The 16,697-nt window shown below is 36.7% G+C and overlaps 1 protein-coding gene across 1 annotated transcript; it reads right to left on the bottom strand.

Annotated features, from left to right (window-relative positions):
* Positions 1-2,314: 2,314 nt before the first annotated feature.
* LOC133179742 (uncharacterized) lies at positions 2,315-8,103 on the bottom strand. Its single transcript, XM_061314437.1, has 2 exons — positions 4,268-8,103; positions 2,315-4,172 (listed from the first exon to the last, which is right to left on the bottom strand). The coding sequence occupies exons 1-2, from the start codon at positions 8,101-8,103 to the stop codon at positions 2,315-2,317; spliced, it is 5,694 nt and encodes a 1,897-aa protein (XP_061170421.1).
* Between the last annotated feature and the right edge of the window lie 8,594 nt (positions 8,104-16,697).

Below are 16,697 nucleotides of genomic sequence, written 5' to 3'. Positions count from 1 at the left end.
CGATTACTATAGTTTATTCAATAGAGAGACATCTTCATTTAATATCTATAAAAGAAAAGACATTAATTTTCATGATTTTCGGTTTGAGAATCTAGTGAAATTCGTACCATAATGCAGTATAAAAGAATAAAAAATTTAAAAAATGAAAAGGCAAAGCAAGATTAAAAACAGACAAAGCAAACCAGACACTTAAAAATCTAATACACAAAAAACGGAGCAGAAAAAAAAGATAGAGAGAGAAGAATTCTAAATAGAATAAATAAATGAATATATAACTGATGATTTTTCTCCAATTTTCATTAGTTTGTAAGGGAGGGTACTACAGTCGTGATTGCACAAAAACCTGTGGGAAATGTAGAACCGGAACATACTGTAACAATATCACTGGAGTCTGTCCTGGTGATTGCCAGGATCGGTGGGATGGCAGAATGTGTGACGGTACGTAACATTGCTGTATAGAAAAACAACATTGCTTCATTTCTACCATAAGAAATCGAGACCTTACAATTTTTTTCATATAATTTCATTCTTTTCAGTTTGTAAAAGAGGATTTTACGGTCCAGACTGCACCGGAACCTGTGGTAAATGTAAAACAGGAACATTCTGTCACAACATCACAGGGGTCTGTTCACAAGGATGTCAGGGACATTGGCATGGAAACAAATGTGACGGTATGTTTTAACTAACACGCATTTCTATTACTTTTCTAGAGAGAATCATTGGCCACTACGTTATGGTTTATCCCCTTATCTTGTAATTGTCTGAGGACTGGTGCTTATATCTTGTTGATCTGTTATAATGCATTGTGGTATTAAAAACAATTCTTCCATTTTTTTTAATGAAATCCAAGGTCATAAAATTACTTTCATGTAATTCAATTCTTTAACAGTATGTAAGCGAGGATTTTACGGTCCTGATTGCACAAAAACTTGTGGCAAATGTAAGACAGAGACATTCTGTAACAACATGACAGGGGTCTGCTCTGGGGGATGTCAGGAACACTGGTCTGGAAACAAATGTGACAGTATGTGTTAAATAACATGCCTTTCTAATACATGTACTTTAATGAAGTGTATCATGGGGCTACAAGCTGTTTGAAGAAATAAATATTGAATAACAATTCCAATTTGTATGAAAAAGATCCTGACATGAAAACTTAAAGCTCTCTAAAAAATGCAAGAAATTTATAACTTTTCTGTGTAGGTTTAGAAGGGCACTCATAATGGTTATTGCATGGTGGTATAACAAATAATTGCAGTATAATTGACGAAAAATAAAACGTAAAAAAGCTTTAATTTCATTCAATTCCATTTACAGTCTGTCAACAAGGATTCTACGGATCCGATTGCAATGGGGCCTGTGGTAAATGTAAAACGGGGGCATCCTGTAACAACATCACAGGAACGTGTTATGAAGGATGTCAGGAATACTGGGATGGAGAAAAATGTGACGGTATGTAACACGTATTTCTATCACTAAATTTTGATAAACACTGTATTGCAGAAAATTTAATTCTGCTTCTATTTCTTAACTTTCATCAGAGATCAGTAATATTTGGAGCTCATCTTACATATAAAAGAAGGTATTATAGAGTTACTTTCAATCATAATGCAAGTGTCTTTAAAAAACTTTGAATGAGGTTACAATATTGATTCAATTTTGAAATGATAACATTGTGCTGCCCCACGGTACGGAACCCGCAGCCAGAATAAACCACTAGACCTCTAAAGTGTTGACTGACTTTATTGGTAAATGATTGGTAAAAAGCTGGAACAAAAGAAAATTTGGTATAAGAATCAATTAACAAACAAAGAGCACAAGATGACTTGTAAAAAGAATACAATCCCAATTTATGGCACAAACTGGTTTCCATACATAAAAATTTTTATCAAGCCCCTAGTTTAGTAATTCCTGAATTTAAACACAATAATCTGAGCCAAACACATATTCAAGTAATACTGATAATATAAACTTTACATGTACATAAAGAGTGATACATAATAATACTGAACTATATGAATTTAAGAGACTAGATAGCACAATGAATAAGTCACGTGATCAACAGTAGTAAACAATCTAAATCAATTCCGTTTGATATCAAATTGATACACAAATAAGAAACGAAATAAGGCAAATCTCAACTGCTTCACAGTCACTAAATAAATGTCATAACTTACACTGTGGTCAGCTTTCCGAAACAAAAACATGAACACATATTGCTTCGCCGGAAGCACATGTACCCCGTTAGCACATGGGGAAAGTCAGGTATGGAAGCTGTGGCGGAACACTCCCCGCCTGATATCGCAGATATCAACTAGGTTTCAGATATCAAGAGAACAACTTGGTTCACCGGTCGAACATATTCTGTGGGTTTCCCATCACGTATGGTGCGGACTTCTATCTTTCGTACTCTTCCATCCGATCCAGGAAAGGTTCTCGTCACAAGACCCATGGGCCAGTAAATTCTGTTCTGTAACTCATCCTTCAGAAGGACGACATCACCAACACGCAGATCTTTGTTGTTTGTCTGCCATTTTCGCCGCTCCTGAAGTGTCTGGAGGTATTGTTTCTTCCACTTGGACCAAAAGACATCTGCCAGGTACTGCACTTTTTTCCATTGAACCTTATACGAGTCTTTTTCGTCAAACGAAAGCCCGGCTGGAACAAGGACGTCTGGCTTTTGTGTGAGAAGCAAAGATGGACTTAGATGATAAGGATCTTCTGGATCAGATGACACACCAACAAGCGGGCGAGAGTTAATAATCGCAGATACCTCAGCTAAGAAGGTAGTAAGGACTTCATGCGTCAATGCTTTTCCAGGCGTTCCAAGAAGCATGGCATCCAGAATTCTGCGCGTAACCCCTATCAGCCTCTCCCACACACCACCCATGTGGGAAGCGTGAGGAGGGTTGAATATCCAAACTACTCCACTGTCATACAGGAAGTCCATGACAGGATGATCCTCTACCTTAACTGTGTCTATGCAGAGATCGTCTGTAGCACCAACGAAATTCGTACCACGGTCAGATCTCACAATCTTAACGGGTCCCCTGATAGCCATAAAACGCTTAAATGCATTTATAAAGGATGATGAACTAAGCTCTTCGATGACTTCTATGTGTACTCCACGAGTAGAAAGGCATGTGAATAGAACCGCCCATCTCTTGGAGTTAGCTGCTCCGCCTTTCGTGCGTCGTGTAACAACGGACCATGGTCCGAACACATCCAAGCCAACATTCGTGAAAGGAGGTGCAGGCTCCAAACGGTCTGAGGGAAGGTCGGCCATCTTTTGGTGTTCTACTTGTCTTCGTAGTTTACGGCATGTCACACAGTGGTAGATGATGGTTGAGACCAATCTTTTCCCACCCAAGATCCAGAATCCTGCCATGCGGACTGCCCCTGCAGTGATATGCCTCCCTTGATGTTTGCACTTTTCATGATAGAATCTGACCAACAAAGTTGCAATGTAATTTCGACTTGGAATGATAACTGGATTTTTTTCACTTTGCTGAATGTTGCTTAGGTTAAGACGACCCCCAACTCTAAGGAGACCATCGGCACCAATGAAAGGATCCAAGTTCCGCAGCTGAGTATTCCTCGGAAGAGGTTCATGTCTTTCAAGACATTGAAGCTCTGTGGAAAAAGACTCCTGTTGTACACATCTGATTATCATGCTTTCAGCTTCTTTGTATGAATCGAGAGTTTGAGTCTCAGCACAAAGATGCCATCCTTTACACTTCCTCGCAGCAGTGAAACTTTGGGCGATGTGCTTCAGTTTACACATAATCTCGACAAGTCTTGTCCATTGAGAAAACTGTCTAAAACGGTGTGAACCCAAAAGCTTGGTTTTGGATTCTAGTATCTCTGTCTTTCTACATGACACAACTGCTAATGGTCTGATTTCTTTGTCTGAGTCTGGGTTTTGTAGGTCAAAGGGTTCAAATTGGGTTCTGATGTTCTCTCGAAGATGAGATGGTCCAAGTAGCCATGTGCTTGTTGAAAGTTCAGATGCTGCAATAGATCTTGTTGCTAGGTCAGCTGGGTTACTATCCGTAGGTACATAAGTCCATTGCTTTGGTGAGGTTACTTGGTGAATGCGGGCCACTCTATTGCTCACGTAGGTGTAAAACCTTCTAACTTGGTTATGTATATATCCCAGTGTGACCTTATATCTGTATACATATGGAAACTATGCAGAGGAATGTCAAGATGATCCCTGATACACTGAACAATCTCCGTTGCCAGAACTGCCGCACACAACTCCAACCTCGGAATTGTGTGACCATGCGAAGGGGCTAATTTGGCCTTTCCAAGCAAGAATCCAATTTCTTCTCTTCCATCTGTACTACCTGTTTTTATATAAGCTACGGCAGCTATTGCCTTTTCTGAGGCATCTGAATAGACATGGATGGATTTTTCGGGACAGTCTCTGATAGATGTACTGGTGTAAGTTCGTGGGATTCTGACTTGTTCTAAAGCAGCAAGCGAGTTTTTCCATTTCTGCCATCGATCCTTATGATGATCCGGAAGGGGCTCATCCCAATCAATCGACTCTTGAACCAATGTCCTTAGTAACATTTTCCCCTCGATAACCACTGGCGTTAGAAATCCAAGTGGGTCGAAAATGCTGTTAATCGTACTGAGTACTCCTCTGCGTGTGAATGGTTTCTCATCTGCTGAAACCAGGAACAAAAAAGAATCACTGTTGAGGTTCCAACATATTCCAAGGCTTCGCTGGACGGGAAGCTCTTCTGCACCAATATCGACATCCTCTAGACCCTTTGCGAGGTCTCTCGATTCAAATGAGTTCATTACAGCTCTAGAGTTGGACACTATCTTATGAAGGCGCAGATTGCCTTCATTCAGAAGTGCTTGTTGTGTCCTTTTGATCAGATCGACAGCAGATACCTCTTCACAAAGAGATGTTAAGCCATCATCAACGTAGAAGTCTCGTTCTACAAACAATTTCACATCTTCTCCGAAGGCTTTGGAACTGATCTCTGCAACTTTTCTAAGACCATAGGTGGCTACTGCCGGAGAAGGGCTGTTGCCGAATACATGGACTTTCATTTTGTATTCTGCCAAGTCCTCCTCAGGATTATTATTACGGTACCAAAGAAAGCGGAGATAGTCTCTGTGTTCCTCCTGTACTCTAAAGCAGTAAAACATTTGCTCCACATCAGTCATGACAGCAACTGTGTCTTGCCTAAATCTCATGAGAACGCCCAACAAACTGTTTGTGAGGTCTGGACCAGACATAAGAACATCGTTGAGCGATATTCCACAATGCTTTGCTGAAGAGTCGAACACTCCCCTAATCTTATCTGGCTTTCTTGGGTGATAGACCCCAAAGACTGGGAGGTACCAATATTCTTTTCCGTCCGAAACAGGGGGTGCCAATTCCGCATGTTTGTCTAAGATGTTACTCATAAACTCAAACATGTGTCTTTTCTTTATGGGGTCTCTCTCCATGCTGATGTGAAGACTTTTGGCCCGCTTAAGGGCCTGTGTTATGTTGTTTGGAAGCCTTTCTCTATCCTGTCTAAATGGCAAGGGGGCTGTCCAAAAACCATCTACATCTCGTGTGAAGTTTTGGTCCATAATTTCAAGAAATTTCCTATCCTCCGACGATAGTCCTGGCTTCTCATCTGCATCTGTCCTATCAAACACTGACTGGCCAAAGTTATCTGAAGATCTCTCCTTCAAATTAAACTCATTTTGGCATGGTTTGAGTAAAGATGCTCGTCCATTTGAGAGAATATAGGTTTTGTTTACTTGAATGGTCTTGGGCTCATGTGCTCCCCCAAGACAAGTTTCTCCAATCATAGTCCATCCCAAAGGGAGCCTTTGGGCCAATGGGCTGTTTTCTGGTCCTATTCTTTGGTCTAGCACATAGTGTGCTTCCAGGAGATCTCGTCCTATCAGTAGAAGAATTTGCGCATCTTCATCCAGTGGAGTGAAGTGTCTTGCAATATCAGCCAGGTGAGGATAGCTAGCCGCTACATCTGATGTAGGTATTTCCTCCCGATCGTTAGGGATGTGTTCGCATTCTATCACAGTCGGCAGAGCGAGCTGTTTACTTCCATCTAGTGATTCCACTATGAATCCAAAGGCCTTTCTTCCAGATGTATTGACAATTCCCATGCATGATGCTAATGTGTACTCTGTGACTCCGTCATGGACACCAAAATAGTCAAAGAACTCGGGACTAGCGAGTGAGCGATTGCTTTGATCGTCAATTATCGCATAGGTTTTTAAATCTATTTCTGGATGGTCTTTCCTGAAGACTCGTACCAATACAGTTTTCGCACATGATTTTCCTTGAAACATATCCTTACAGATCTGGGTGCATGCAGAGTTAACATTCAAAGCTGGAGCTTCAGTGGTTTTCTCCCCGCCATAATGTGTCAAGGAATATGGATTTCCACTAGAACTGCTAGCTTGCTTCTCGTCTGGATGAAGTGCCGTTGGGTGACTACCGCTGGAACACTCCTCACACGAAACTGTCTCCTTGCAGTTGCGCCTTATGTGTGTTGTTGAAGAACAACATCGGAAGCATATCCCCTTCTCCTTTAAAAACTTTCTACGCTCTTCTAAACTTTTGTTCCTGAAGGAACGGCATTTGTTAAGAGGATGGTTGGCATTGTGAAGTTGACAACGACTACTTTCATCAGCCTTCTTCAATCCAGATTTTGTTTCCTTATTTAGCCCTTTCGATGCTGGACTCATCTCAGTTTTCAGTATGGTTACCCTTGGTACCCTGCCACTGTCTCTTGTGAATTTGTTCTCTTTCTGACACATTCCAGAAGTCACTGGGTCATATTTGAAACTTGGATTGTTCTTTGTGCTACTTAACTTCCGAACAAATTCTGCGAAAAATGTAAAAGGTGGGTATAGAACACCATTCTTTTCAATGTATTTGATAGCAGTACTTGTCCATTTTTCTTGAAGATTGAGTGGGAGTTTGCCCACAATGGGTGAAACACCAGATGATGAATCATAATAAGCTAAGACACTGCGATATTTCGGATCCTCCATAACAGATTCAATCTCGGTAAGTACATCTGCTAAGTCGTATAACATTTTGTAGTTTTTTGTTATTCTTGGAAAAGAGTTAAGTTTCTCTTTTAATGCTGACTCCACCATTTCCGCAGCACCAAAGCGTTCCTCCAAACGGTTCCAGATACGATGCAATCCTCTTTCTGGGTTGGAGATGTTTGCCATTTTGAGCGTCAGGGCATGTTTCTGTGAATCAGGACCTAGCCATTTGACTAAAAGGTCTATTTCTTCATTAGGATTAACCCCAAGTTCTCTCATGACAGTCTGAAAGCTGCTTTTCCAAGAAGCAAAGGATTCAGGCCTGTCATTAAAGTTAACCAGGCGTGTAAGTAACAGGTCCTTTTTCAGCAGAAATTTTGTGAAGTCGGATGCAGGGGTATAAGGGTTAGGAACATAAGGAGGAGCTTCAGGGTTCAGCATATAGCAATGTCTGTCTGGTGGATCTTTAGTGTTTGGATTCGTACAAACTGCATTAACATGCTGGACTTCCAATTTTGAGATTTCTGATTCACGAATCTTATCTTCTGTGTCTTTTGAGAGTTGGTCAATGTATTTCTCTGTCCTCAACATAGGGTCATCCTTTGGTAGCGAATGAATGGATGAGTGTTTTGATGATGAACGAGAGTGCTCAGATTCTAGAAAATCAGCTTCTGTCTTAGTTTCTGCAGCCTTTCGCTTGAGAGTCAGGAGTTCGAGTTCAGCATCAATTTCAGCCTTCTTACGAGCAGCAGCAGCCTTCGCTGTAGCCTCCTCCAATAAGTGTTTTTCTATTAAGCGTGCTTGATCTTTTCTCAGCTCAGCTTCTTGAATAGCGAATTCCAAGCTCACCTTAGCAGCTTCAGCTTTTGCTCTTTTTCTGGCCAGTATTGAAGTGTTTTGTGAGGATAGAGAAGGAATATCATTGAAAGAATGATCAGATTGTCTCTCATATTTGTGTAAGTTTCTATCCTCTTCTTGTGCCTCAGCAATTAAACTTTGAATTCTAGACTTCGCATTTTCAATTAATAGACGATATCCAGATTGTAGGAACTCGAAACCTTTCATTTGATGGAAGCTTTCTTCTGTATTGGTTCTTCTGAGAAAATCCAAAAGCTCTTGTGTCTGAACAGCATGTTTATCACTGTAGAATTTTAGTCTATCCTGCAATTCGGTCAATGTCTCTGCGTCTTTTTTGCTTGAATCAATAGATTTAATAATGGAGTCAACCTTTGTCCATGCACCAGTTAAGCGTGGAGCTCTATCATCAAGTTGTTTTTTGTAGTGTTCTGCCCCTTTTTCTGTAAGGTTCCTGAATGTAGTCATTTTTGCAAGTCCGCTGGTTAAGTCTTTTTACTGTGCTGCCCCACGGTACGGAACCCGCAGCCAGAATAAACCACTAGACCTCTAAAGTGTTGACTGACTTTATTGGTAAATGATTGGTAAAAAGCTGGAACAAAAGAAAATTTGGTATAAGAATCAATTAACAAACAAAGAGCACAAGATGACTTGTAAAAAGAATACAATCCCAATTTATGGCACAAACTGGTTTCCATACATAAAAATTTTTATCAAGCCCCTAGTTTAGTAATTCCTGAATTTAAACACAATAATCTGAGCCAAACACATATTCAAGTAATACTGATAATATAAACTTTACATGTACATAAAGAGTGATACATAATAATACTGAACTATATCAATTTAAGAGACTAGATAGCACAATGAGTAAGTCACGTGATCAACAGTAGTAAACAATCTAAATCAATTCCGTTTGATATCAAATTGATACACAAATAAGAAACGAAATGAGGCAAATCTCAACTGCTTCACAGTCACTAAATAAATGTCATAACTTACACTGTGGTCAGCTTCCCGAAACAAAAACATGAACACATATTGCTTCGCCGGAAGCACATGTACCCCGTTAGCACATGGGGAAAGTCAGGTATGGAAGCTGTGGCGGAACAAACATATTGGAACAATCTTGAAAAGTCTTCCTCCGAAGAACTATACAGTACAACGGTGATTCAAGTGAGAGTTGTGGCTCATGGGCCTCATACATGTACATGTAAATGAAACAGCAATAAACTCACGGAGGAAAAATATATTACGTGTATAGAATACTTGCTATCGGTAAAAAAAAAAATTAAAACTGCATGAAATTTGCAAGCACTTCATTTTTAGAAATGGAATTCTTATAAAAATCAATATTTATTATCTTTTGAAAAATAAATGTACTCCTCCCTTCCCGCTTTTGCAAAAGTGGGGGATGTTAAATCGCATTCGTCCTTCATCTGTCTGTCCGTCTGTCTGTTACTCTTCCATATAATTTTTTGACTGTGTGACCTTAGTTGAAGTTTGATACATTTACATTGGTTATATTTTTTAATGTGAGAAATTAGGGGCACAGAGCATTTAGATTTCACGTGTCCGTTACTAGTGATGTGGGATTTCTGAATCTACTAGGATGTTTTACTTTACGCAGTGTTTTCAATAAGATTTTTAATAGAAGGAAATATATTTGCAACAGCAGGAAGCCAATCTCGGCGAGGGGTCTGGGGGCCAACAAAAGTTCCATCTTTTGTCACATTTCTGTCCAATCAATTATATAATTTAACCTTATAAAGCCATATAAAAACTGTTTTTTTCCTTTCCCTGATTTGTTATATGGATTTTTAACAGACTGAGGTTTTTGTTCTGAAAACTATGTATCTATTATAGACATGTACAGTTCCAAAAAATTGAAATATTCTGGAATCTTAGACTAAACTATCATAAACTTTTAGATGCTTCACTATTTTGTACAGAGCAAAATAATAAAAAATAAAATTTCTACTTTATAAAACCTTCTTCAATGGGCAAAGTTATACTGTTACCGTATTTCAAGAGATCTAACACAAATAATCAAGAAAACATTTTACATTTTCAGTTCGAGGAAATTCTGTTAGAATTCCTACCTCTCAGTCACGAATATGTGACTTTCATTCGTAAGGTCTTAAACTTATATCGGTCTAGATATAAATATTTCCTGTTGTGATTGATATTTTAATCTTGACCTAGCTTGTGAAGTGACAGTGAATGTTAAAAACATTTTCCTATTCGACATTATAGGCCATAGATACCTGACGCTTGTGCCTATGAAGCTTAAAATTCTTAATAATCTTGTGTCAACTTGGTCATATCTTTGAAGCTAAAGTAATAATCGCGATTGTTGAGTTGTGATTTTTTTTTTATGAAGTTCTAATTATTCATTAAAAATATATTCTTTAAACTTAACTCTCGGCATATCGCACGTTGTAGCATAGATTTGGACTAAATAAAACATCCATGAAAAGGAGTGCACTCAAGGGAAGTTACTCTAGATCATGTAGATAGTCGCGATAAAATCTACGGATTTCACGTACCAACCCCATCAAAATTCCAATGACAAATATCTCATAGCCGGCAAAATTTCTCGTACAGGCGGTTAATTTTGCCGGTTGCCGGCTCTTATTGAAAACACTGTTACGACCTTGACCTTAAAATCTGACCTACGCTTCAAAACATTACTTTGGAAATAACTTTTGATTGAGAAAATTTAGGACCTTCATATTTCACATGTGAAATACCTGTCACAAGACCTTTCTGCGTGTAGCATGGTTTTTGACCTCATGGTCTTCACCTTGAAATTCGACACAGCTTTCAATTAAGAACTTTAATCTTGGCCGTAACGTTTGCACAGTAACGTTTGCACAGTAACATACATGTGTATTACTTTTAAAAGAATCTAACACTTTTTTTGTATGATGGACAGTTAAGACAGTTACAATACATGTATACGAGAAATCATTGCATCCCAACCAGTAAGACCCCAAAAGCAGAGGACTACAATCCTCTGAATTTCCGTTGTTGGTTTTACATGCTTAGCTTTAGGATTTTTTTCAACTATAGTTTGTAAAGATGGTTATTTTGGACACAATTGTGAACAAGCATGTGGTAACTGTAAAAGTGGAACTCACTGTAACAACATCACAGGAATCTGTCCTGAGGGTTGTCGGAATCGCTGGAGTGGGTCAGAATGTGACGGTACGAAATGCTTTATTATTATAATGTTATCTTAACGCATTATAAAGGGTTCGTCCCATCGAAATGTTTATTTTGATTTTTTAAAAATATTTTCACTTCAAAAGATTACTAAGATCTACTAGAACAGTTTTAAATCAATAAACACAATCTTCAATAGCATTACTAAAATCATTTTTATTTGATTATATCACCAGTGGTATAAATAATCCAATATGTGTCTTATGCAGAATAATCTAGCCAATGTTATAATTAATTAGTGCTTCCATTCATTTATCTATATTAGTATATGGTCATGAATTGCAAATCTAATAACTGCATTTTTCAACTCATTTTTTTAACTCAATCTCTATCACCTACAGTGTGCAAGGAAGGATTCTATGGAACCAGCTGTGAAAACGCCTGTGGGAGTTGTGCAAATGGAACATCCTGCAATAACATTACAGGAATATGTACAGATGGATGTCAAGGTCATTGGAATGGAACGAAGTGTGACGGTTAGTTAAAAAACTTCCCTTTCTTTCAGTATAATCTTGTAATGTTCAATGTTTCCTAACAATCTTCTTACAATAATTAACTATAGTCATTACTTCGCCTTGGTCAATATTGGTATTTTTCTGGTGAATATCAAACAATATTCATCTCCGAAAGAGTCCATAATACTAGTAGTTTAATTATGTAGTTCGAGTCTGAATAATTAAAACATCAAGTGCTGAATGACAGCAACACTTCCATTAACGAACCTCTGTCGCAAAAAGTTTTTAAAATGCCCTTATTATTAGTTATTATATAACCTCTGTGTTTTCTTGTCATAGTTTGTAACATCATTTTACGTCGAAATGCAGGGATCGTAATCCGATGACAGGCTTGCCTTACTTTTTTCCTACTGGCTTCAACCGTTGCGACCATTTCGTACATCGTTATTTGGGGTGTCGTTTGTTACCTCAAAATTATTATTTATTATGTAGTTTGTTTATAGTTCTTCTATAATCTGTTCAAATGGAAACAATCAATAACACAACATATTCACTGGATCTGAAATCGTATTAACCGGAGGGTCAGTATGCATGCAGCGGCAGTTGCTATTTCACAAACGACACTTCATTTCTTCAGTGTCTTTTAATCCGGACTATATTAAAAAAACAATTATGGACTTTTAGTGGTAAATATGGTTTGATATCCGTCAGAAAAATATAAAACAACATTCAACAACAAAAAAAGTCCAGAATTGTATAAAATAGTCAATACTTTGACTTACTGTAAAACTTTAATCTAAAATTTTTATTTTTACATTTATAGCCTGATTATATCTTAAGTTCCATATCAGTGATGCGATTTTTTAAAATTATAATTGAATATAAAATTATATTTCTTTTCATTATTAAAAAAATCGCATGCTAGACTTAGAGAAATAAAATCAATTTAACAATCATTATAAAAATCATTTGAATTTTTGTAATAAAAAGTTAATTCTATTGAAACCTAGTTTACCATAGATAACTATAGTGATTTTGATAGGGCTATTTTCTTTCATTCTGTGAGAATTTTAATGATAATGCTGTATTTTATAGTAATCAATTATTCTAAGGTGTAGATTTTTCAACAAAAATGTAAATAATTCTATTGCAGTTTGTGAAAATGGATTTTTTGGACCAAGTTGCAATCAAGAGTGTAGATACTGTAATAAAAATACATGCAACAAAGCCAACGGGCACTGTTTGCTTGGATGTCAGGGAAAAAGGAAAGGTGTCAGATGTGATTGTATGTATTAAGAGTGTCGAGTACCTCAATTAATTATTTTTTTCTTAAATAAATAGTTGTTATTTAAACTGCTTTAGATTTTAATAGTTAAGAAACGAAAGTTTCATTTTATTGTCTAAAGAGTGAATTCATTTTTTTAACATGACACTATTTGAAATAATTATAAATGCCCTTTATCTCCAATAAATAACTATTACTTCCTTCAAGAAAAAACAAATTGATACATGAAAAGCATTTCATTTCCTACTTTTATCTAATGCTTCCTTCATTTCAGCTTTGTCTTTACCCTTAGAAGGAAGCTCTGGTGGAGTTATTGGAGGGGTCATAACAACATTAATCATACTTATAGTCTTAGTTATTTGTAAGGTACCTGGTATACTGTTTTATAATGTGTTTCGATTATTTTTAAAACTAAAACTGTATGTGGTTTTTTTTTTAGAAAAAATGAAACCTGCATAAAAGTCTTCCTGTATGTTAGTCTTTTTTTTCAGAAGTGCAACAGATTTTAGATTTTAATTTTAATTTAACCCTTAAAAATGAAGGTATCTGTGATAAATGTGGGATGTTATCTAGTTGCATTGCGGTAACATTTTAAATCAAAATGATTTCATATGAGCATTCTTCCAGAAAAAGCTAAACAGAAAATCTCAATTATAGACGCAAATTCTTTTAAGCTTAAAGACGTATATTACAGGTCCAAAAGATGTTTTCGTCTTATCGTATAACATGTATCTATTAACATAATGCCAAATTCACTTTTCCTAAAGTCGATGAATGTTACACTTTATCTTTTAGTCAAATGCTGACTGACGTTTTTCATACTAATTGTTAGGCCATTATTTAAACACTGGATTTTAACTGACGGATATATCCGTAATTTCCCGATCATGACAAGGAGCACACGGCGGGTGTGACCGGTCGGCAGGGGATGCTTACTCCTCCATGGCACCTGATCCAACGTCTGATGTTTTGGAGGTCCGTGTTTGCTCTGCTCCTATTTTGTATTGTTTAATGGACTTTTGAGCTTGAATACTGTTCGTTATCTCCAGATATTTCATATAACAACTTTAATTGATAATAAGTGTTGAATAACTACATACGACAAATAGCGTTCCAAAAATGAGCGCAGAATCATTTAACTGATCCTGCACTGCGTTTGTATTATTTTAAAGCTTATTTTTGAGTTAAATTTTCTTGTTCGTGACAGAAATACTTCTTGTACTTTGCTTTTGGAGTTTTTTTCCTGTTTTTATTCTGCGTTTTCACTTTTTCCCCCGTCTATTTTGTTGTTTTTTTTTTTTGTTCAACTGAGCCAAGGCTCAAGTGAGCTTTCCTGATCGAAATTTGTCCGTTGTCTGCCGTCGTCGTTTTCATTGTAAACTTTTCTCAATTTATTCTTTTTCACCAGATCAGCTGGGCCAATTTCAACCAAACTTGGTACAAAGTATTCTTGGGTGACAAGGATTCAATTTTTTTTTTTAAATGAAGGGCCACGCCCTCTTCCAAGGGAAGATAAATACAAATTAGTGAAAAATTAATGCCATCTTTAAAAAAATCTTCTCATGAACCACTAGGCCAACTTATATTGAATCATCCTAAGGTAGTGTAGATTCAAGTTTGTTCAAATCATGACCCCTGGTGGTAGGTTGGGGCCACAATGAACGAGCGAAGTTTTACATGGGAATATATAGGAAAAAAATTTTAAAAGTCTTCTCAAGAACAGCAAAGCCATGATTTGTCATATTTATATGGAAGCATCCTCAGGTAGTGTAGATTCAGATTTGTTCAAATCATGACCCCCGAGATAGGATGGGGCCACATTGGACAAGCAAAGTTTTACATAGGAATACATAGGAATTTTTTTTATTAAAATTTTCTTCTAAAGAACATCAAAGACATCATTGATCTTATTTATATGGAAGGATCCTCAGGTAGTGTAGATTCAGATTTGTTCAAATCCTGACCCCCAGAGGTAGGATGGGGCCACGATGGACTAACATTATTTTTTTACGTAGGAATAAATAGGGATTTTTTTTTTTTGAAAACAGCAAACCCATGATTGGTTATAGTTATATGGAAGCATCCTCGGGTAGTGTGGATTCAGATTTGTTCAAATCATAACCCACGGGGTTAGGGTGGAGCCACAATGGACTAGCAAAGTTATTCATAGGAATATACAAGAAAATCTTTTAAAATCTTGTTCCTAAGAACAACAAAGCTATGACAGTCATATTTATATTGTAGCATCCTCAGGTAGGATAGATTCTAGTTTATTCAAATTATGACACCCAGGGGTAGGGTGGGGTCACAATGGACGATCAAATTTTTACATAGGACTATAAAGGATAAGTCTTTAATAGCGATTCTCTGTAACCACTTGAACTTCTTTGCCACGCATGGTCACCGATTTTGATGAAACTTTGCCCATTATTACAACTTGACACCAGAAACATATATCAAATAAAATTCCGTTGCTATGGGTCTTGGTTGCCATGGTAACAGCCAGAAAAGTTGAAAAAATTAATAAAGACTAAGAAAAACAAACAAACCATTCTCCCCAAAACATGACACCTTGTTTCCACTTATGCTATAAAGAAACTATTTAGAATTTATCTCTTAGTAAGTGGTAACCATGGGTACATTTGGAATACGTTTTAGATGCTGAAAAATGCTGAAAAACGCTCAATATTCACAAATGAAAGATGTTACATGATCAAACTCAATCAACAACGTAAGAAAAACAATGAAAAATATTTGACCTCATGTAATTAGGTATTGGCAATATTATTCTAAAAATAATTTTCATGGTTGCCATGGTAACACAGTGTCACCATGCAAAATCTGTTGCTATGATTGGGTTAATGCTACTATCGTGAGGAAAAACAATAAAATTCATGACTGGCACATATGCATCCTTAGGACCTTGCAACACCGACAACATAAGAAAAATTGAGATTAATTGTTGCTTTGCAGTGTAACCATGGAAACAACGTACTAGTTGTTTAAAGTGATATTTTTTTGCTGCTTTAGGAATTTACTAACCTTTTAATCAAGAAAAATATTATTTGAATCACCCTGAATAGTATTTATCTCGTAGAACTAAAGTTGAATATCATATATTGATAAAGGTTGTTGAAAAATACAACACTGTTGCTATGGTTACCAAGAAGAGAAAATGTTCGATTTTGTTAATTTTTTGTCAATATTAGACCCTATGTGCCAGCTTTTTGCATCCAGTTAGAGATTGGGTGATAGTCAAAATTTAAAGTCAGGTTAGTTGTTCACATATATCAATCATTAAAGTTTTGGGAATCTACATACAACGGTACGTATCCAAGGAAACAGAGTATTTTTCAGATTTTTATGCATATTTTTTTGCCTTATTTCCATAGCAACGCACTATTTAAAGAATTGAAATTGAATTTTTTGAAATGTGAAAATTAAGGTCACACCAAGGCCTTTAAAAATTGATCATCAGTTATATAGAAATATGCTTTTTAAAAAGATAGGATAAGATTAAAACACTAGGAAAGTAAATTTAAAATCCCTTCGTGGTATTAAAACCATGGCAACCATTGCCAACCTATAAGAAATATCATATTTTGTCCTTGGTATATGTTACAAGGATCTCTTCTCAATTATTTGCTTGCATTTCAACCTATAATAGTTTTTATTCTTAAGTGTATGACATTATAAATTTAAATGAACAAAATTATTACTTTTGAATACTTTGTTTCCATAGTAACGTATGTTATAGATGATTTACCAAACATGTTTATCATGCATTTAAGACACCAGGCCTTCAACTTTCAGAAAAAAAGTCATTGCCACTTGTT

The sequence above is a fragment of the Saccostrea echinata genome, unplaced genomic scaffold (genome assembly GCF_033153115.1).
Source record: "Saccostrea echinata isolate AGI-Se365-2 ecotype Australia unplaced genomic scaffold, CSIRO_AGI_Sech_v1 ptg000005l, whole genome shotgun sequence".
Classification (NCBI taxonomy): domain Eukaryota; kingdom Metazoa; phylum Mollusca; class Bivalvia; order Ostreida; family Ostreidae; genus Saccostrea; species Saccostrea echinata.
Note: the sequence above shows the minus strand (reverse complement) of the source record. Positions and strands in the feature narration are given on the sequence as shown.